We start from the raw sequence: 23,231 nt of genomic DNA, 5'->3' as shown, positions 1-23,231 counted from the left end.
AGCAAACATATGTCAAGCTAGAGCTTGTGTGGGTTTTTTTTTTTAAATCCTCACCATTGATGAGTTGCCTCCCGTAGCAATCAAACCTGCAACCTTTTGGCGCAGGGGGCGATGCTCCAACCAACGGAGCCACCCAGCCAGGGCGAGGCCTTTTCTTGAGTCAGTTTCTGATTATGTTAAGACATATTAGTTTTTCACTTTATTGCTTCCCTAAGTCCCAGTTCCACCTATCACATTTGCCCCACAACAAAAATGTACATACTTGTGGCACTAATTTTAGAAGCAAAATACACACTCAAATCGCAAGAGTTTGCTGAAGTATTACCAGGAAGGTTGAAAAATCAAGACGTCGGCAATGTGTCCCCGTAAACAGAGGAAATGACAAGATAGTGCGGAGTGTACATGTGAGTGTTCTAACCTCCTCTAGTCTGTCCAAGGCGTCATTGAGCTTCCTCCTCCTTTCCAATGCGAGGAGCCAGACTTGCTGCCATTTGCTCACCAGTAAGTTGACCCTGGGATTCTTGGTTTCAATTTGTGTCTGTGACCCAGAGGGATATAAGCTGGAGGCTGGGAAGCGTTTTCCTGTTAAAATAAAACTTGAGTTAGGACGGCAGTTTCCAGCCTTCTGCAATATGATAAGGTTTGGCCTTTGTTTGTTCCTAGCTAAGGCTGAATCAACTTCATTATTGGGTAGCACAGCTAGAAATACCCTGTTTAGATGATGCCTAATATAAATGGCAGGTGCATTTAAGTACTGGACAGCTCTCTGAATAAATGTATGCTTAAGACATTTTTGAGCTTCAAACTCATGCCATTTCAATGAGAATGAAGTACGTTGTGACCCTTCTCTTTGTTAAGGCATCTCTTTGTTAAGGCATGATAACAGAAATCTCCCAGGGTAGTGAGAGTAGTCAGAATCAGTTACATAAACCTAGTTGCCCTTCGCAGAGAATAAGGCTGAAAGCAGGACAGGGGAGGGCAAATGAGGGCAAGAGATACTGGGCATCCATTAGAGTCAGAACGAGATACTGGACAATTCCAATCCAATGTGGAAGTAGGACACTAGCTTTCACCCAAGTCCGTTTCCCACTGACACTGTGTTTTCCCAGGCATAGTCTCACACACAACTTGCCGCCTCACTGAAGTTGTCTCCCTTTCTGGCTATTTTTTACAAATGTCTACAACTTCACAGAACAATTGTCTCAACACATTTTCCTCACTAACTAAATAGTTAACTGTGGCTTAGAAAAATTAACTGTGGCTTAAGGTCATATAGGAAGCTGCTGTCCATCTGGGATTTGCCCAAAATTCCTAACTCCCATAGGGCTTTACACATGTCAGAATATCAATAGCTAATATTTATGGAACCTTTAACTATATGCCAGAAAGTATGCTAAGCACTTCAGAAAATTAGCTCATTTAATCCTCACCACAGTCCAATGAGGTTATAATTATCCCCTTTACAGATGAGAACACTGAGGCTAAGAGAGAGAGAATTCAGTAACTTGTCGAAGGTTACATTTCTCAGTTGGTGAGTGATGAGGACAGCTAAGGAGTCTGTCTCCAGAGTTCTTAATCACTTTGTTGCTTTGCTTCCTTGTGCAATACAATAACTACAATAGATCTGAAACCATTTTTTTTTATCATAGCACCCTTCAGAAATATATACATAAATGATATAAATTGTGCTTCTTAAAAATCTTCTCCAAGTTACCTATTATTTTTTTAATGTCACTTCATTGGGTCAAGGTAGCCTACAATCATACGAACATGGGCAAAAATCTATCAGATTGCTGGTCACTACTGAACAGTTAGGTCAAGAACTTTATCCAAGTCACAGCCATTTCTGTTCCATTCAACTCTAAGGTTATTTCTATAACAGAAGCAAAACGAGAAGATTCAAAGGGGCTGATGATTTCAGTTCTTCTTGCAAATTTTTCAGTTTTTCTAGCTAATTGAAAAGATAGACTTCAAGCCAGTGAACTTGTATATTGTGACCTGGATGTGTCTTTTTCTTTATTTTTAAATAGGTGGCTATGAAATTTGAGCCCATGTATTCTTTCAAGAAAACCTTTTATAATAGAGAGCTCATATAGAATCACCAATTGCTCCAAAACTTCAAACAATAAACCAAAATAAAAGAAAACCAACTTCCTTGCTTAACCATCTTCATTTTAAAGAACTTGGCCACGGCTTACTTCCTGCTCGTCCCTTATCCAAGACGGGAATGTGGGACTGCAACGAGGAAGGATCAGCTGCTCTCCTCTTGTAGGTCTTGGTAACTTTATCCACATCAGGCTGTTTTCTGGTCATTTCCTCCATGAAGGTCTGAAATGCAAGAATTTATATCAATTAAATACAGAGAAAGCCACCTTTAGAAATCAACTAAAAACAACAGGATAAAAGGACCACACTATTATTTCTGAAAAACAAATAGATCATCATGTTTTATCTTTTTGCGGGGGGAGGGGAACTAAACCATCATGACATAGCATTTACTCACTTCTAAAGACCATAAAATGTTATAGCTGCTGAGTAATTCCAGGATTACAAAAGCAGCTGGTTGTCATTTGAAAACCACACAGGGGAGCGGCTGTGTGAACAGCATAACCTGTGTGTGCACCAGCCAGAATCAAGTGTCCACGCTCTTCAAAGGGTCTTAAAGTGAGCGTTTGTCTGCAAAGGAGCTTGTTCACTGGGGTGGCCCCTAAGACTTTTCCGTGGCACACTTCATCTACATATTTAAGATGGCTGTGATATACAGCGACAAAAAGCATCCACACTCAATGGGGATATATTTAAATATTTCTGTCAATGAGTATGCTTTGCCAAGGAGGGTAAACATTATTCAGGTTAAAGTTTATATTTAAAAGGTTTGACTACCTTGCCATTTCTTATCTTGTCTCCTTTGGTTTATTATTATGGTTGACTATATTGTCAATGTTATATATATATAATTATTATTATATGCCTTCCTCTATCTGGACTATGTAGCAAAGGCACAGGCTGCAGTGAAAAATGATGGGGGAAGGAGGAGGCAGATGACAGTGAAAAGTGACACATTTCTGGAATATCTGTTACACTAGAGAACTCTGATCACTTTAATACCTTTGATCACAGAGCACCTGGCCTGAGACAGTGCAGGGCCATAACAGATACCGACACCTTATCTTTTTATTAAAATATAATGGCAATGTTCACTGCTTAACCACCTAAGCCGACACAACATTTCTCTTTGTAAATGTAAATTAGACCAACAAGCAAACAGATCAAGGTTAGTGTTTTGCCCATGATTTCAGAGTTTAAAACAGGCATGATATACAAGAGAAATGATTTTTTAAAATATTTTTTTATTGATTTCAGATAGGAAGGGAGAGACAGAAACATCAACGATGATAGGGAATCATTGATCGGCTGCCTCTTGCATGCCCCCTACTGGGGATTGAGCCCGCAACCCAAGCATGTGCCCTTGACCAGAATCCAACCTGGGACCGTCAGTCCGCAGGCCTACACTCTATCCACTGAGCAAAACCAGCTAGGGCAAGAAATAATTTTTTTGAGTAAAACGATATAGCTGCATATTTGGAGTTCTGACGGTGGACATCTCGGGAGATGTTCAGCAGCAGACAGTAGAAAATGCAAACATGGAGCAATGAAACCAGCAAGTGAGCATTTGAGGGCGAGGTCAGAGAAAGAAAAAGAGAGAGAGAGAGAGAAATGGAGTATAGAGCTACCACTTAGAATGTGAGAGACAGGGGGGCAGGGGTGGAGCCAACCTGAGACAGTGCCCATGAGTGTAACTTCACAGAGGCCAAAAAGGGAAGAGTTTGGGGAAGATAACAGATAAAGAGGAGAGACCATCAAAGTTCAGTATCTGTGAAAAGTTTTAAGGCAATGGTAGAATTAGAAACCCAGTTGGAAAGAGTTGAAGAGTGTGTTTGAGGAATGGAAGTGAAGGTACAAAGCAATCTTTTGAGCACCACAGCCGTGAAAGAAAGAAAACACCCGAGAAGACATGGGTAGGATGGCATTTACTTTACCTGATGTTCTGCAATGAGGGCCTTCACCTCTTCAATTTCCTGGGGGATGGCTTCTTTGTCCTTATCACTAAGCGTGGTTTCAGCCCACTGCAGCCAAGTCAGCAAAGCTTCCAGCAACTCCTGTTTGGCAATGAGCCCAGCCAGGGCACTTGCTAGTCTCTGCTGATGTTGCTTTGCCCAGGCCAGCACCTGGCGGAAAAATAGAAATTTCTCTGAATTTCTTCCATATTAGTGAATGATTTAATAATTTCAATGTGAACTAGGATCATCCTGGGCTGGAAGTCTTTCTAGATCCCATCCGTGGTACCAAGACCCAGCTCAGGGATGTCTGTCACCTTCAGAAGTTTAGAGATGTATGTCAATTGCCCAGACTTCTTTGCTTTCTAACTCACATTCAAATATGCATTCTCTGAAGTTCCACGTATGCTTACTTCATGTAGAAATAAAAATAGCTAAGATCTTAGATACAGAATTAATGTGCTTCATGTATGCAATTCATTCCATACGCATATACTGCTATGAAATACTATCCAACCCCTGGGTTATTCAACAGACACAATGTGGAAACGAGACAGAAAGTAAGTTACACAGCGAAGCAAGTATTTGCCTTTTCGTGTTTTGGGGATATGGCTGCCAAATGCCTTTCACTGTCTAAAGAAAAGTGGATTGCAGGGACGGGTGATGCTCCAGGAAAGGTATGTTACAGACATTTCTCACTGCAGAGGCCTCATGTTCCCATGGCTTGAGTGCATCTTAAAAGCTGAAGTTTCCACACCTCCTGCCTGGCTGTCAGAGCTACCACTGCTCTGAAGACGGTTGGAGCCACACTGACCTCCTCAAACCTGGCCCGGATGATGGTAATCCAGTGCTTGATGGTGGTGATGGAGTCGGGGTGGCAGATGGCCAGGACGGCGTCCCCCATACTGGTCGCTTTATTGAGGGCAGCTCGTTTTTCCTCCAGTTTCTTCATGAATTCCTGCAGCAGAAGCGAAGGCTTCCATTAGCTGTTGGCATGGCTGAAAACAAAACTCCAGTGACAGTCATGTGACTGGCAGAGTTCAACAAATAAACAAGAACTTCAACTGGAGTCTTCACAGCTGAATATGATCCACTAATTGGGGCATTAAGGGAGAAGAAGGCACAAACATAGGGAACGAAGTACTTTCTACAACATATTTTAAAATACAGTTATAGGATAGTACCTCATGCTTTACATTATACATTTTTAATACGTTACACAAGATATACTCTCTCCTGATTTGGGATATATTATAATTATAGTATTAATGGAGAGTAGGATTGGGAGAGACAGTAATACCAGAAATAGAAATACTGATTGGGGAAAAAAAACAACACATTTAACAAATAAGACAAGGAGGATAGTATTTAAAATGGCATTAACTACATCAGGAAAGATAGGAATATGTACTCAAAAAGGAAGCGAGAAGGCAGGGCAAGGAGCTAGGAAAGTTGAGGGTGTGGGAGAGACGGCACAAACATCCAGCCAGGCAGGTGTGAGAGGGAGGCTGGAGTGAGAGGGCCAGACAGCGGGCCAGCAGTGTACAAGCTGACCCTCCCTTCCATGCCGGCAAGAACCACTCTCTGCCCCAGCAGCATAGATGAGCCGCAAAAGTCCAAGGAAAGGGTTTCCCATCAGCTATTTTACAAATGCCTCACATACGTAACTACTTTCTGTCATCAGAACTCTGTCCATAGATACATGAATCAGAGAGCTCTGCAAGTGTGCTTAAAAAAATGAGGTCCTCTACCCTAAAACAGGTGACAAGCTTCCAAAACCACACACTGAATTTCAAGCATCCACAGATGCCCCAATCTATCTGGACCCCCATGCTAAGAAGGATTCCTTGATCACATTGTCAAGAAGTGCCAGAGGCTGCAGATACAGCGGATACCCATGCCATGTGCTGGGGGGGTGTGGGTGGGGGGGGTGGGGAGTGATCATCTGAAAACATAGGTTTTTACTATAGTCTGGTGACCTTTCGTTTTGAAACTCTGGGAAGCAGCTCTATCATATGCCTCCTACTTGAGCATTTTTGTGCTGACATAATTTGTTTCTATCCATATCTGCTAGATATTAAGGTCCACAAGATCAAAGATTCAATTTTGTGTTTCTGTGATTGAATAAGTGCTTTCCAACCGTTTATTTACACATTTTTACTTCTGTGGATTCAAGGTTCAATTAACAATATACTCCAGTAACATGATTTACTTTTTTAAGTATCATGATCTACCTCTAAATATATTCTAATTTCCCCCAATATATATCCTCTTAAAAGAAAGGAAGAAAAACTTGACTAGGAAGAGAAATTCAGAGGTTAGCAACAGCTGTACTTTGCAGAGGACAGTTGACGTGATCATGTACTTTTAGTCCCTCCTACACCTACAAGAGCCTGGTCCTGCGCAAACGCTGGGCACTGGGCTGCCAACTCCCTGTTGTATTCTGTGCTCCTCCAATCTCGCCCAAGTGCCATTTGAGTAGTGTGTGCTCATGTGGGAATACTCGCCATTGTTAGGAGTTGATTTATACTAACATGTCTCTAGTGCTGGGGCTGAGAAATTAAATATTCTGTTTCTCTTTTATCAGTGAATGTGTGAAGGGAAGCAGAGGAAATGAAAAAGAATGAATAATGTCCCTGCAATTAGATAATGTTCATTACTAAGAGGCCCTTTATAAAACTGCATGTTATTTAAATAGTTTATGCTATTTAAAAACATTTAAAGCTAATTATAGTAAGTTCTTACTTAACATGGTCAATAGGTTCTGGGACTTTAAGCAAAATGACACAACAAAACCAATTTTATCATAGGCGAATTGGTATAAACAAGAGTTAAAGTCCTATCGCCTCTCTTCAATATTATAACGAAATGACGTTATTGGAGGACCTACAATTTTTGTAAAAAACCATGACTTCTGCTCTGGATATCTGCCTCCTGGTGTTCCTGGGGGTGCCCTGATCCTGCTGGGAGGGTGGTGAGACCCTCCCCAGGCCTAAGTATGTTAGAGTAACTCAGTGTTGGCTGATGGTCAGCCTATGGAAACATAGACTACATTTTTAAAATACTGAACTGAATAAAGTAGTCACAGTAAATTTGATATACTTTTCCTACTCTTAGCTGATTTCTTACATTCTAGCTTCAACTTCAAATGGTGTGGGTAGCATTTCATTCCTCCAGATAATGTCATATAAACTCCCATCACTTTTATTAATGACAAGGCAGTATTTCATTACTATAGGTTACACCATGCATCATTGAGAGAGCATAGTAATTAAAATAAGAAGTCTCCATAGATGATGTAACCCATGCTACACTGGAATTAATGATGTATTTCTAACTTGACCTTGAAAGACAAGGTTACCCAGTGGTTAAGCAGATCCTTTAAAGATAACAGGAATCCTGACATCAATATAACATTGAGTGCTAGCATTACAAATTTCTGATAGTTAGAATCAAAGGTTAAAAAAACCCAAACATCTGTTAAGAGCTATCTGAACCACTCTCTTAAGGGTTTTGCTAGTTCTACGCATTATCACAGGAAGATCTTGATCTGAACCTCAACGGCCAGATTTTTACTTAATTATTTAATAATATGTCTACTTACATAATTCCTTTATCAACTTATAATTTATCTTAGAGTTACTTCTAAAAAGAATTTAAGGTGGCCCTTGATTAAAAACAGAATTGGCAGAGGCTTAAAAATGAAATTTGAAGACCAATTATTAAATTACTTGCTTGTCTTGAAAGTCAAAATTATTAACGTACAATTCTAATGGTATACTTATGCCAAACTGCTCATTAAGGAAACTTCATCTTTGAAATGCACATAAAAATGCAACAAAATTGACCAGTTTTGGTCAGATGCCAAATAACCCCCTAGAAAAATCAATAAGCTTCCTAAAGATAAAAAATCGAGTGACTAATTTTAGAATAACTACCTTCTTTATAAAGGAAACATAAAAGGATAGCTACACATACCTGTGTATAGGTGCATAGGACACACCTGTGCAAGTATGGAGGACACAGGTGAATTCTCAAATGTACTAGATCTTTAATTAGTTCTCAGGAGGGAAAATATTCATGCAATTGACATTTGCAACCACGAGTCCATTTTCTTTACTTTGATTTTCTCATTTAGTTTGACTTAGCATTTACGTAACTCACTTTATGCTGATCAATGAGAGTCCGAAGAGCATCCTCGTCCTCCGGGAGAACGCCATGGAAACGAAGGGTTTGCTCCGCCTCGGCCAGCCACTCCAACAGGGCATGCACCACCGAGTGGAATTCCTCTGCCTACAGGTTCACACAGACACACGCACCCCAAACAAGAGTTCCAAATATGCTTAGTACGGTATATTCTTCCTCTCAATGAAAAAAAAAAAGTTTTCTATTTAAATTGATTTATCATATGCACTATCCCCATTAAAAAGATAAAGCTAGATGGTGCTGCATTTTACAAATGTAAGGAAGCATCCAATATATAAAAAAGACCCATAGTCCTAGCTGGTTTAGCTCAGTGGATAGAGTGTCGGCCTGCGGACTGAAGGGTCCCGGGTTCGATTCCAGTCAAGGTTAAATGCCCAGGTTGCAGGCTCGATCCCCAGTAGGAGGCAGCCAATCAATTATTCTCTCTCATCGTTGATGTTTCTATCTCTCTCTCCCTTTCCCTTCCTCTCTGAAATCAATAAAAATATATTTAAAAGGGCCTATATATGAAGAATGACTCACTATTTTAACAATCTGGTTTCAGATGAATGGCAGCTCATTATACATTCAGGCTGAAAAATTACTCAAGCAGCACATTTAGGGGATGATTAGAAAACCTCCCTTGGAAGTAATTTAAGTTCTTGGGAGAAGGATGGTGGTGGTGGTGGAGGGGAGGGGGGTTGGGGGGAGGACCCAGGCACTGATGCTCTAAGAATATCCTTCTCCACGATCGTCTTGGTTAAGAAATGGGCAGCTCTCATGGAGGCCTCAATACCTTCTCACTACACCTGCTGTAAGTACATAATTTTTACCTGGCGCAGAGCTGCTTCTAACCGTGTTTGCTTTGACACAGAAAGTGCGCACACGGTCTCCCAGCGTGTGCTCAATTCCTGCATCTGGACCCGGACCCAGGAGGAGTCGTCCCGGCTGCCTTCTATGAGCTCTCGGGCGGAGCGCTTCAGGGCCTGCACGCTGCTGGTTCTCTTCCCCAGTTCCTTTTGGAAGGCCTAAAGAAAACCATATTCTTATAGAAGTTAATTTTTAATTACAAAACCAAAACAGTAAAACTTAGTTTCAAATATATGTGTGCAAATGATAACATCATGGATAGATCTCTGAGACGTGGAGTGGAAGGACCCAGATTTTTCACACAATCTGTGAGAGCACAGTTACGGCCAGTCTTATATCTTAGACACAGACAGCGGACTGCTGGCTGCCAGCGGGGAGGCCGGCTGGGGAGCTGGTTGGAAAAGGTGAAGGCATTACAAAGTACAAATTGGCAGCTACAAAAAAATAGTCATGGGGATGTAAAGTACAGCATAGGGAATATAGTCAGTAATATTGTAATAACTGTGTATGGACCAGGTAGATACTAGAAATACTGGGGGAACACTTTGTAAAGTATATGACTGTCCAGCCACCAAGCTGTATACCTCAAACTAATACAAAATAATATTGAATGAAAACTGTAATTGAAAAATAAAATGTCAAGTTCTTTTAAATATAGCAGTCTTGTATAAATTGGTTCAATCTTGTAACATTCTTCTGAGTGAACAACCCTATTTTTTAAATGACGCATTGGATGTAAATAATGGTGACCACCCTTTATTTCAATTCCACAAAACACTGCATCAAGTTTCATCTTTTCTATGATTCCTTAAAATGGTGTCTCAATTCCTCTCAAATCATCACTGAGTGCCAAGTGTGTGTTGGCTACCACACTACTCTTAGTGTAAACAAACGTAAGAGACTAACAAATAACGAAGGAATCCTGGGGTACATCATGGGATCCTTCATGACAATGGCAGGAAATCTCATGGTAAGTTGGCGTGTAGTCCCTTTTCTCTGTAACATGCCTTCATCTTTTACAGCACCCTGAATACTACTAACCCATAATGTCAAATTCTATTAGCTTAAATCCTTGTCACTTTGGAGTAAAAGCTTTTTGGTTTTTGCTTCCATCTAATTCAGATGAACTCTGATGTGCCAGGAGTTAAATTGGCTTCTTTTGGTCACAGTCTTAATCAAGAAATGAACCTGGGGTTCTTTACTTCTGATACAAGAGTCTGTATATGAGACTAGATCTTTCAAAGAGCCAACTTTATGTATAGAACAATCTTATCTTATCTTTCTTTAAAAAAATGATCACAAATGAATATTACCAAGTATATTTTATCACTGTTGCTGTATCCATGGCTTTCTATTTTGGTACTCAGATCATTCATAAAAGAGAGCCCATCAAAACCAGTGATGAATTCTTTGCTGAATAGTGTTAAACAAGATGTACCTGCATATAGACATGCACACACACATGCATGCATAGATGGGACAGTGTCTAAAAATTCTTGTGATAGGACTAGTCCAATAGATCTGAGTAGACTTTCCAATGTACTCTGTATACTTAAATTTCTTGAGCCTTCCAATTGTATTACTAATGCTGAATGATTAATTCGTTCTTGATGACCTTTAATATATAAAAAACCTGGCAAGTGCCTAGGGGAGTAAATGTTTAGACAGTGAGCTTACAAAAATGGTATTTATGTAAAAAGTAACATTACACTATTCATTACTCATTGAATGGCTGCCAGGGAATGGAAAGGTTTATATTAATCATGCACAAAACGTTTGTTTTAATATAGGCAAAGCAACGTAATTCTTTAAATTTTTTATTTGTGTGGGCCTGATCAATGTTCTTCATTTATTCTTTTATTTTCTAATATTCAAAATAACAAACTCTCCTTTATTGATATAATGAGATAATAGAGCCAGAAAAGGGGAACTAAATATGCAAAAGGACCAACTGTTTAAAAAAATAGGTAAGATCAAAATAGCATAACTAGGGAAGTATAAAGAGAGCATTTTTAAATGAAATAAATTTTCTGAACTCAAAAAGGGTGAGGGAAAATACAACATGAATTCAAACAGTGCTGTAAAATATCTTTATATAAAGTAAACTCTGACACAATCCTTCTACATTAGTATAGTACCTCATGTTGTTTTTAAGCTCTTTAAGTTGTAACAGCATTTGATCATAATTTAGAACCTTACACTCAATATCAGCTGGAGGTCTCAAATATGACCTTTGATTTACACAGTTTAACATACATATCAGAAGATTTCAAGGAAACCAATGTTCTTGAAAGAATAATCAAATCCCTCAGCATATACGGTTGTCTCATAAGTTGCTGTAGTTCAAGAGGCAAGGTTAAAACGTTTTTTAAAAAAAGAAAAGCAGCTGACCATGACCCCCATAGATCATGTCACATTATCTATCCACTTATGCAATGATCAAGTTCCAGGTCACTCAATGAACGTTCTTAAATTACATTACATAATTATTTAAATGAATAAAAAAAGATAGTAAAACATTCTTGAAACACGTATTAAAGCACCAGAGAATGAAATTAACTTTCCAAGTTCTAAAAGGTCTTGGGATCTGGAAATTAAAAACAAAAGTATTTCATTGACACTAAAATGATTTTCCTACACCATCTTTAAAGTTGGCTTCCTGATTCTGCTCAACTGCACATACACCTCAATATTAAAGACTGTTAATGTAACATGATATATAGTATCTATGATTTTAAAAGGCTACGTGGTAACAGTTTCTTCTCTACCCAGCATAATCAAAATGAAATGAATAAAATGACCCAGATGACAATACCTTGTGATTATCGATCAGATTCATCACCAAATCAATGTCTCCATGGACAGGCTGGTCTTCTGCCAGCTGGGGCTCCACTCTATATAACCAATCAATGAGGGCCTGCAGGGCATCTGTGAATTGTCCGGAAAATAATAGCGCTTCCTCCAATTTGTTTTGTCTGGGGGGTGGGCAGAAGAAAAGTCAATCCAAGCAACAAAAAAGCCAGCCTGTACATCCTAACAGCTAAAATTTATTGATGAAGTTTGAGCCAAACTCAGAGGAAAAAACAATGCATTGGTATTCTCTGCTGTTTCTTTGCTTCCCTTAAAAAACAAAAACAAACACAAAAAACAACAACACTTTTCTCAATCCTTCTCGTGTATTCCTTAAATGCATAGCACTGTCCCAGGAAAATTCCTTCATCATCACCCCTGGAAGCCACAGATCCTTCCATGTCTTCATAAAAGTATGGCTTTTTAACAAAAAATATGTTTTTTAATTTATGTTCTAAATTACCATACAGTAAAATGGTTTTGGATATACGGTTCTGTGAATTTTAACACATGTATAGATAGATTTATGTAATTATCATCATAACCAAGATACAGAACAGTTCTATCACCCCAGAAATCTCCCTGTGCTGCCTCTGTATAGTCTCAGCCTGCCCCCATCTCTAACCCCTGGCATTGACGGATCTGTCTGCCATCACTGATCTTTTGTATTCTCAAGAATGTCATATAAAAGAAATCATTTATCTGACTGTATGACATTGTCTAAAGCATGACCTTTTGAGATTGGAGAAGATTTTTAAATTTTCTAGAAAAACACAAAAGTATTACTGTGAAGTTCCACAGAGTGGAATAAAATACTCTATTTAATCTTGATACTGACTAAAGCAATTTGACTAAGATCAATGAAAACTTTGAAAACATTTCTAATATAGTTAAACTCTTTCAGTACTATTGTTCTTTCTTAAAAATTTTGGGCCTTTACCCAGCTGGCGTGGCTCAGTGTTTGAGCACCGTCGACTTATGAGCCAGGAGGTCACTGTTCAATTCCCAGTCAGGGTACATGCCTGGTACTTACAGGCTCAACCCCCAGTAGGGGGCACGTGCAGGAGGCAGCCTGATCACTGATTCTCTCTCATCATTGATGTTACTATCTCCCCCCGCCCCCTCTGAAGTCAATGAAAATATATTTTTAAAAATTTGGGGTCTTTCAGAGTTGAAGTATAATGAGAAAGGGGGAGATTAGAAAGGGGTGGATGGAAGTTGGAGGGGAACACAGGGGTCAGATCAGTAGACCTTGCACAGTAAGAGTCTAGATTTTAGTTCACACCAATATTAAGTCCCTTAAAGGAATAAAGCAGAGGATGACCGGCTTCCATTTACTTTTAAAAAGACTACCTAGTAGTTATGTAGAAATTGGACTAAGGAGGACAAGAGAAGACCTGGAAGATCAGCCAGGTGTGAGATGACAGAAGCTTGGGGAATGTTCTAACTTTTGAGTGAATTGAATAGTTAAAAACAATCGTGATGATTAGCAAAGCCTTCTCAGTGCAGGTACTGTGCAAGGGGGGACTAAGGACCCGAGAAGTTCCCCAGGCAAAGGACATATTTCAGGTTCCTAAAATGTCCCTGCAAAGTACGGCTCTTGTGTATCTGAAAGAGGTCTACAAAGTAACCAAACATTTGGTTCCTTAAAGAACATCGCACCTTTCCACAGACTTTCCACAGATAGTGTCCCATTTGTCTCGGAGCTCACTCAGCATGTCATCCAGTTTCAGGTTGTCATCAGCCAGGGAGGTTTTCTCCTTCAGAGAACGCCCAGTTCTGTTGGTGGTGTCGTACACAGAATGCTTGGCTCCAAGGGATTTCTGAAACTCCTAGATGTTAAACAAGATTACGATGTGCATTTATACTTGGGACTAATACACAAATGGGTAAGAGACATTAAAAGAGGCATCCTATATAATAAAAGGCTAATATGCAAATCAACTGAACGGCAGAACGACCAGTCACTATGACGTGCACTGACCACCAGAGGGCAGATGCTTAATGCAGGAGCTGCCCCTGGTGGTCAGTGCGCTCCCAAAGGGGGAGCGCCGCTCAACCAGAAGCCGGGCTCATGGCTGGTGAGTGCAGGGTTGGTGGTGGGAGCCTCTCCCACCTCCACAGCAGCGCTAAGGATGTTTGACTGATGGCTTAGGCCCACTCCTGAGTGGGCCTAAGCCATCAATCGGACATCCCCCAAAGTCTCCTGGGCTGTGAGAGGGTGCAGGCCAGGCTGAGGGACACCCTCCCCCCACCCGAGTGCACAAATTTTGTGCACCAGGCCTCTAGTCTCTAATAAATGGGGTCTAACCAGTGGAAGATATCAGCAAATAATCAAGTCAAACAGTTCAGTGCTGTAGTCTACACAGGAACACATCAGGATAGACAATAATCTTTACATTTTCAAATTATCTTTCTCAGAAGCCAGGTGTCTCCTAGAGCACTTATTATTATCAAGAAAATAATTTCAAAACAAAACAAGTCCCAAATCTTTTGTAGCTATAAACTATAAACAGTATGCTAGTTATGATATGACTAGAAGCCCGGTGCACGAAATTCATGCACGGCAGGGGGTTGTCCCTCAGCCCAGCCTGTACCCTCTCCAATCTGGGACTCCTGGTGGGATCAGGCCTAAATGGGCAGTCGGACATCCCTCTCACAATCCAGGACTGCTGACTCCCAACTGCTTGCCTGCCTGCCTGCCTGATTGCCCCTAACCACTCTGCTGCCAGCCTGGTTGATGCTTAACTGCTCCCCTGCCAGCCTGTTTGCCCCCAACTTCCCTCCTCTGCCAGCCTGGTCACCCCTAACTGCCCTCTCCTGCAGGGTTGATCACCTCCAACTGCCCTCCCTTGCAAGCCTGGTCCCTCTCAACTGCCCTCCCTTGCAGGGCTGGTCCCTCACAACTGCCCTCCCTTGCAGGCCGGGTGCCTCCCAACTGCCCTCTCCTGCTGGCCATCTTGTGGTGGCCATCTTGTGTCCACATGGGGGCAGGATCTTTGACCACATGGGGGCAGCTATATTGTGTGTTGCAGTGATGATCAATCTGTATATTACTCTTTTATTAGATAGGATAGAGGCCTGGTGCATGGGTGGGGGCCAGCTGGTTTGCCCTGAAGGGTGTCACAGATAAGGGTGGGGGTTCCCTTGGGGTGTGGGGCGGCCTGAGCGAGGGGCCTGTGGTGGTTTGCAGGCCGGCCACGCCCCCTGGCAACCCAAGGGGAGGCCCTGGTATCTGGAATTTATTTTCCTTCTACAATTGAAACTTTGTAGCCTGGAGCGGAGCCAAGCCTGGGGCTCCGGCAGCCATTTCTGTGGCAGTTAATTCACCTTCTACAATTGAAACTTTGTTGCCTTAAGCGGGTGGGCCCAGCCAGGGTGTGCGGAAAGCTTTGCTTCCCCTGTTGCCAGGGGCAACCCTGGCCTTCTCTCTCAAGCTCCATTCTGCCACCATTTGTTTGAATTTGTTTACCTTCTATAATTGAAACTTTGTAGCTTGAGTGGAGGCTTAGGCCTGGCAAGGGCAGGCGGAAAGCTTGGCTTACTCTGTTACCTAGGAAACCTTGCTCTCTGTGGCTGTAGCCATCTTGAATTGGGGTTAATTTGCATACTCGCCCTGATTGGCTGGTGGGCGTGGCTTGGCTGGTGGGTGTGGCTTATGTAGCGGAGTGATGGTTAATTTGCATATTACCATTTTATTAGAGATAGAATTGCTAATAAACTATTGAAAATCCCATGGTTTAGGGAGGAAAATGTAGTTAACATTCTATGAGTAACTATCAGTCCAGTAAGGACATGGAGGGACTCAATACTGTACAAATTTATGAGTTTTTTGCCAAACATTTTTTTCGCACACATTTCCTATATTCATGATAATTTTACATGTAATTTTATCTGTGCACTAGGATGAGGGACAAATAAGAACCACACCTTTAGGTCCCTATGTTTAGACCTACTGGTCATTCTAATCACCACTTAGGAGGCCTACACCCCTCCTCTCCACCTCTATAATGACCTACCAAAGTCTCAAAAGATCTACAGATTACTCTTCCAAGTACCAAATAGCTATCCTGCTAACACGACCTCCATGATTTGATACTTCATTTGTGTGTGCATATGTGTAGGAGGGGTGAATTCTATCCTTTCTACACAACTCAATTATAAGCCTTTCTGCAGCAGCGATATTGTCTTTGTAAGCCGCTCATTATCAGGTTATATTTTCTGTGTGTTTATAGAATGTAATAGAAAGAATGAGCCAACTGCTATTGAATACATAATCCCAGGGATGAGAAGAAAGCAAGGTCAACTGAACAGGCAGCTTACAAGCTCATAAAATATCACGAGAACACTTAATATAGTGATTCTCAATCCTGGAAGCACATTAGAATCACCCCAGATAGTAAAATGCTATACAAATGTATAATTTTCCAAAATAACCTCAGTTAAAATTACCTAGTAAGTTTTTATTGCCTTTAAAAGCGAGACACTTTAAGTGTCTTATAATGACTAAGATATTTATTTTGTCTTGTAAAAGGAAGCAACTACATCTGGGAAATTTTTTAACAATGAGCACAATTATAATATCGCACTATTTCTGTACATGTTATGTTTCCATGTTATTCTAAACAGAATGCTAGTTTTAGAAGCACGGTATTGACAGATTTCCTTCACGTAGCAAATACACAACAAATGTTATACTGAATACAGGGTAGGTTAAAACTCTTTAAGGACAAAAAGTACCCAAATAATGAACAGAAAAGACTTGTTTTAAAATTGTCTTAATGAACCTTGTATCTTTATCTCAGAGAAATGGTGATTGTGGCCATAGGTCACACTAGGGAAAAAAGAGAATCTCACAGGATTCTTTGCATATTGTTATTTCTAGGATTTTCTAATTTAAATATTCAATAGACTTTCATAAGACTACGTGACATGACATCTACGATCAAGTTCAAATAAGACATTCTACATTGAGAAGGGGGCTCTTGTTTTTCCATCAGGGGGAAGGAAGGAAGATGCTGCTCACTGTCACTGTGCTGCCAGCATTACGTGTGGCAGCTCAGGGACACAGGCCACCATTGGACAAGCCATTCATAAGCCCTCGTCTCGCCAAAAATGGACGCTCAATATGTTTCCTTCCGTCATCCTAGGATCGTGACCCTCCAAGGTAGGTAGATTCACTAATGGAAGCAACCATCTAGAATCTTCTGATGATGACCTTCCATTGCCCCATATTTTTTTCAATCCTTTTATAAATGATCATGTTTCAAGCAATGATTTATATGTAGATGCCTAAAACTGTGCAACTATTTGCAGGAACCACTCCCCTTTACCCACATCCTCACCCTGAGTGCTGATGATCAAACAGAACGACAGAAGGACCCAAACTCAACAGATTTGAGGAGGATGGGGAAACGCACTTTGAATGCCATGTGGTAGGAATAGAAAAGGTAGAAAATATAAAATGCAATGTTTCTACATCTAATTTACACAAGGAAGCCACTGACTGTGTTTCCTTGAGGGTTAGGATGGAGTTTCATATACCCACACATACACATTGTAGAGGAAACCAATTTCCCCCAATGCACTGTTAAAAAGAAATTTATATTATTTTTTACTATAGAATTCTCTTCTACATGGCTTATGATAAGAAATACTAGATAAGACAATTGTGATAAAATTGAAATGCCAATGTTTGAACCCCCACAAAACCCTTATATGTTTTAGGTTGTAGAAGAATTCCAGTTTTAATTTTGTCTGTTTTACCAATGAACCCTAGATCATAATGGAATGGACCAACGTGAAGGGCAATTGTTTTAAATTTCATGTAGTTCACATTGAACAACGTTTCTTTCCTCCAGTGATAAATAAATGTACAACCAAGTAAGAAATGAAAAGGAATCTTGAAATATATAAAGACATACTATACTTTTTTTTTTTTAATCCTCACCTGAGGACATGTTGTTGTGTGTTTTTTCATTATTGATTTTTAGAGCAAGAGGAAGGGAGAGAAAGGGAAAAACATCGATGTGAGAGAGAGAAACTTTGATTGGTTGCCTCCAGTATGCTCCCAGACCCAGACCGGGGATCTAACCCATAACCTAGGTATGTGCCCTAATCAGGAATCGAACCTACAATCCTTTGGTGTACTGGATTGACGCTCCAACCAGCTGAGCCACTCAGCCAGGGCACCATATGCTTTTCTTAACTGTAGACCCACCTTATGCTGCGAGAGTTGTGTCTTTAGTTTGTCTGGATCGTTGGCAATTTCCAGTTCAGAATCCAAAGACTTTTCCGACTCCTCTAGCCACTCCATAAGTTTAGTCCAAGCTTCATGGAACTGTAAAGAAATTCACATTTTGTCCAGGAAACTTTCACTATACACTATATTTAAAATCTAAGATTTATTTAAAGTAGAAATTAATGTTAATGGAAATGTTGAAAATTATTAATTCAACAATTCCCCCGAGGAAGAAAACAGCAGTCGTCTCATCAGCAGATTACAAACTGTCTTGTTTACACTTGGCTTGTGTGGTCCTGCCCATGGTCACTTTGTTAGAATTCATTCAAGCACACAAAGTTTAACAAAAACAGATACGTTAGAAAGCATCAGGGAAAACTTCCCTCCCTTTCTTTTTCTTAGTTAACATCAACTCTCAGAGAATTTTATTTGCCTTCTGCTGTCTCTTGACATTTCTGGGTTGACTTCTAAGGTGTTTAATTCTTATGTTAAGAAAAGGAATAAAACGGGAGAGAGAGGATAAAGTTTGTAAACTGGCTTTAAAAAGTAACAAGAACAAAAAGAGGTCATTTCATTCCTGTTTAATACAAAGATAGCCGAACATCTTTATTTTGCTATCAAAATCCTCAACTTAATGCCCGTGCCTCACATAATTGGTTTAGTATGTAAGAACACCCATAGTACTTGAGTTCTAACAAAATATAATTCTCTTTGTCATCGACCTTGAAATAGTCTGGTGCTACATATATTTCATTTCACCCACAGTCTGTTTTCTGTTTATTCCTGAGAACTAGTGGGTACTATTTTTGGAGACCAAGTTGTGAAAATGGTTATAAATTATGTCTCATAATAAAGTTAAGTGAACAGATACATAGCAAAGACTTAGGTAATCAAAATAAAATGTGTTTTATATCAAAGCACATTAATAATGGAATAACAAAAAGACACTTCTTACCAAAAGAGCACAATAAGAGCACGGAATGGCAAAGCTGCAAGGGCCCCTTGGAGATCATCTCATCAAACCAGCTCTCCCTACACACCCCTCCCACAATGCTAATCAATGTAAACATGAAAACATGGAGACCAGAACAGGAACAGACATTGTCCAAGTCAGAGAACTACGGTCAACATTTGAGCCCAAAACTGAGATCTTAGACGGAAGGAAGGAAGGAAGGAAAGAAGGAAAGAAGGAAGGAAGGAAGGGAGGAAGGGAGGGAGGGAGGGAGGGAGGGAGGGAGAGAAGGAGGGAAGGAGGGAGGGAGGGAGGGAGGGAGGGAGGGAGGAAAAAATAAAGATACAGCTAGTCATGGTGTTAGATAGTCTTACTACAAATAACACTGGCTGTAACAATTAGATGGTAAGTTTAATTATATAAACACACAGGTTCTAAGGCTGGTCCTACTTTCAAAACTATTTTTAAATGGTACAAACAGAAGAAATGCTATGCTTTTGCATTGAGACCAGAAGGATAATCCTTACGAAGTTAATTAAACAAACAAAATAAAATTGATTAAAGGGAGAAGGGAAGAAGAGAAGGGGCAACTGGCTTCTGGCATCCAAGAGATTTTTATAAGCTAGATGTCCTCAACTCAAAAATGCCTGAACTACAGATGACACTGTTACACATGTGGGGAGAAGAATGTCAGGCTCAGTATTAATGTTATCTTACAAAATCATTAGGGACTGGTTCCATTCCAGGGACTCACTTACAACACTGCTTATATCATACCTCCCACTCAAAAAGGGATATGTGGCATGTAATCCTATAACAGTGTAATCCGTCATTCCTAAAGCCCTTAAAAACTTATGCTGATAATTTTAAACAGTGAAACGCTAAACTCCCAGGACATCTTTTATATCACCCAACTGAGCCTAGCTCCCCCAAACAATGGGGCCCAGCACCAATGATGGACAAATGCAACTGAACAGGACAAAGAGAGTCATACAAGTTCAGCCTCGATATTACACTTTCTAGTTTCGAATAAAAATCAACCTTGCCAAACAAGGTGAGTGCATCTCTCTCCCCGCTGGGGAACAAAGGCATGTAATTTTGCTTCTCCTCTGTGTGCAGTCTAGAACACAATATTAATAACAGGTGAAGAAAGTAAGGCTGGTTCCTTGTGAGTGTCTCTAGATTTAAAAAAAAAAAATGCAGCCCCAAAAGATTCAAACGATTTAAAAGTGGGATGGAGCTGTATCAAAATATTAGCAAAGAAATAAAGGCTCGCCAACAATGCACAGATTCAGGGAGGTGAGGAGTACCCGCCCACTCAGACACAGAATATACCTTTCAGAAGGTTGTCTAAGAAGGCTCAATGTCTGGCTCTCAGCTGACAGTTTGAAGAAAGTCTGGCTTAGGAACTAAATAAAAGGTAGCCTTATAATAAAGTATGATGTCTCACTCTAAGTATGAGAATGGAGGTTGACAGGACAAAGAAACAAACAAACCCAATGACAAAAAATTCTGAGGGCTTAAGATAATGGTCTGTCTATGAAGTCAACCTATAATCAGTCTTTTCAGGATCGGTCCCCAGGGCCTGAAGCTGCTGCCAGGTAAAAAGTAATGTCATCATCCCAACCCAGGCCACGGCCCTTCCAGGAAACGAGCACCTTGGCTTCGTGCCAGGATTGTTACCCCTAATGCAGCCTGCAAGACAAGTACTTTACTAACATAACCTGTATTTCCAAAGCTAGAACTGATGCATTGCCAAGTTCAGAGAATTTTTATGAAGGTTTACCTGCTTGGCCCTCTTCCTTGCTTCATCCAAAGATCTTCCTCTTTCTACTAACCGTTGAACCACTTTTTCCCATCGACTCTGGACACTGATAAGCAGATTCTTAATGAGGACAACATCTTGTTTCTGGCTAAAATACTTCAGGTGGGTTCCAGTTTTATCCAGCTCTATTATCTGCTCACGGTGAGAATTTACCTCATTGGCGAAGACCTTTCCCAAAAAAAAAAGGGGGGGGGGCATAAAATGAGAAACAAATGAGGAACGGACCTATCTTGAAAATGCTTCTGGTGTCATAAGCTGAAACTATTTCAAAGGACAAAAGAAAGGTTTTCAAACTAGCAAATTCATGCTTTTGACATGAAAACAGCCAGCTGTCTAAAAGGTCTGAAGTCAGAATGCTCTCCATGTGAGTTATGGCATACCTTGTGTTCATCGATTTGAAACAAGACCGTGTCCAAGATAAGACTTGGCCGAGAAGCAATATTTAGGGTCTGTTCAGCCTGGGTGAGCCAGTTGATGAAGTCTTGGAGAGAATTGTGGAACTCCATTGCCAAGTTGAGGGCTTCTTCCAGTTTAGCCTGTGAAGAAAGGTTGTTTAGTATTTGATGATATTTAAAAGTGTTTTTTTTTCCCCTCCCAGTTAAACCACTCTCTGGTGGCTATCCTTCCCATCTATACTTTATTTATGCATAAGCTATATTACCTAAACAGTTTATGAATGTAATGGACCATCCCTAAGGTTCTGGCAAGTCAAACCCCTTGAAGTATATTAAGAAGCATCTCACTGCAGCTAGAAACATTTTAATATACTTTAAACTATGGTTTGGGGTCAGTTAAGCACAGAACAGTTACTAAAAAGCATCTGTAAAATGAAAACTTGACAGTCATAAGATTAATTTTTGGAATTATAATACTATGAAATATATGCTGTGTTGGCAAGGACATACAGTCTAGTACTATTCCTATCCTATCATTTTTCTTACAGCATTGAACAGTAATGTTTTTAAAAAATCTGTTTTTATTGATTTCAGAGAGGAAGGGAGAGGGATAGAAGCATCAGTGATGAGAGAGAATAATTTATTGGCTGCCTCCTGCACACCCCCTACTGGGGATCGAGCCTGCAACCAGGCCTGTGCCCTTGACTGGGAATTGAACCATGACCTCCTGGTTCATAGGTCAACACAACCATTAAGCAACACTGGCCAGGCAACAGTAATATTTTTAATCTCATCTCATGGATTTTTGTCATATAAGTGCTTACTAGTTATGGACAATTATTTCATTCTCTTGATCTCCCTCTCTCCCTCCCCCTACATACATCCTTTCGTTTAATAAGTATGACTAGAATAGAATTATTTAACAACCTAGAATTCGAGTAGTTCACAAATTTAAAAATATAGCTAGTAACAGTGATCTCTGATACACTGTTATCTATGTTTGAATACATTCCTTTAACTCTTTTCTTCATTTAAGACAGAATGCTATTTTCAACTGACCCCATGAAAACGCCTAATGTATACAAATAAATTCAAACATGATCATTAAAAGTTCCACTGATCATGCTACTCAGAGATAAGGTAAAACCCATGAAATAAAACAACTAAAACATTCATTCTATTATATTAATCAAGGCACATACTTTCCTTTCATTGAGTTTGGTTTCCACCGATTCCCATTTTTCTTTCAAGTTATTTATGTCTTGGTCAATATTTGTCTCTGAAGATTCGGGGCATCTTGCAAGCAGCTGTTGGCCTTTCTGCATCAGACTCTTATATGTTTCTTCTTTCACATCAAAGGCGGCACAGATTTCCTATCGAGATACCCCAACCCCCAAGTTATATCACTTTTTAAGGGAATAAAATCTAAGAGTTCTTATTCCATTTCATCAAACCCAAGCCCTTTATCATATATCCATCTCTATCCAGCAAACAGCATAACCCTGAGACATTCAAACTCTTCACTATATTGAAACAACAACTAAACCTATAGCCATAACCTGTCTACCGAGAAATCTCAGAAATGCTGCCACCACCAATCCATTCTGGCATGCGAAGGTTTGTAAAACAGTATTTTAAATGTTATGGAGAAAGGCTTCACTGTATAGTAACCAATCAGACTGTGACCTTTGGCAAAAAAGTTAACCTCATTGAACCTTGACTTCCTCCTTTGTAAAGCAGGTTCTAAGTCTCTCCTAAGACTAGCTAATACAATAACTATAATATTTTTGGTATAATTTAGTTCTGGGCTCAGAAGACATTCAGTGGGTAGAAAGTAAAGACCCAATTTAGTAAG

At 40.1% G+C, this 23,231-nt stretch overlaps 1 protein-coding gene across 14 annotated transcripts in view; it reads right to left on the bottom strand.

Annotated features, from left to right (window-relative positions):
* Window positions 1-23,231, bottom strand: part of DST (dystonin) — a 435,295-nt gene that overhangs the window by 16,523 nt on the left and 395,541 nt on the right. For all 14 annotated transcript variants that reach the window (XM_079780745.1, XM_079780756.1, XM_079780754.1 and 11 more), the window contains 12 exons: window positions 22,579-22,749; window positions 21,362-21,517; window positions 20,943-21,149; window positions 18,184-18,303; window positions 13,626-13,795; window positions 11,929-12,088; window positions 9,077-9,271; window positions 8,223-8,351; window positions 4,873-5,016; window positions 4,041-4,229; window positions 2,199-2,328; window positions 419-582 (listed from right to left, as the gene is read on the bottom strand). In XM_079780745.1, the coding sequence (XP_079636871.1) occupies window positions 419-582; window positions 2,199-2,328; window positions 4,041-4,229; window positions 4,873-5,016; window positions 8,223-8,351; window positions 9,077-9,271; window positions 11,929-12,088; window positions 13,626-13,795; window positions 18,184-18,303; window positions 20,943-21,149; window positions 21,362-21,517; window positions 22,579-22,749 (1,935 nt within the window). The remainder of the gene's footprint in view (window positions 1-418; window positions 583-2,198; window positions 2,329-4,040; window positions 4,230-4,872; window positions 5,017-8,222; window positions 8,352-9,076; window positions 9,272-11,928; window positions 12,089-13,625; window positions 13,796-18,183; window positions 18,304-20,942; window positions 21,150-21,361; window positions 21,518-22,578; window positions 22,750-23,231) is intronic.

Source organism: Cnephaeus nilssonii, assembly GCF_951640355.1.
Source record: "Cnephaeus nilssonii genome assembly, chromosome: 9".
NCBI classification, from domain to species: Eukaryota; Metazoa; Chordata; class Mammalia; order Chiroptera; family Vespertilionidae; genus Cnephaeus; species Cnephaeus nilssonii.
The sequence above is the reverse complement of the archived record's forward strand: the minus strand, read 5'-3'. Positions and strand labels throughout refer to the sequence as shown.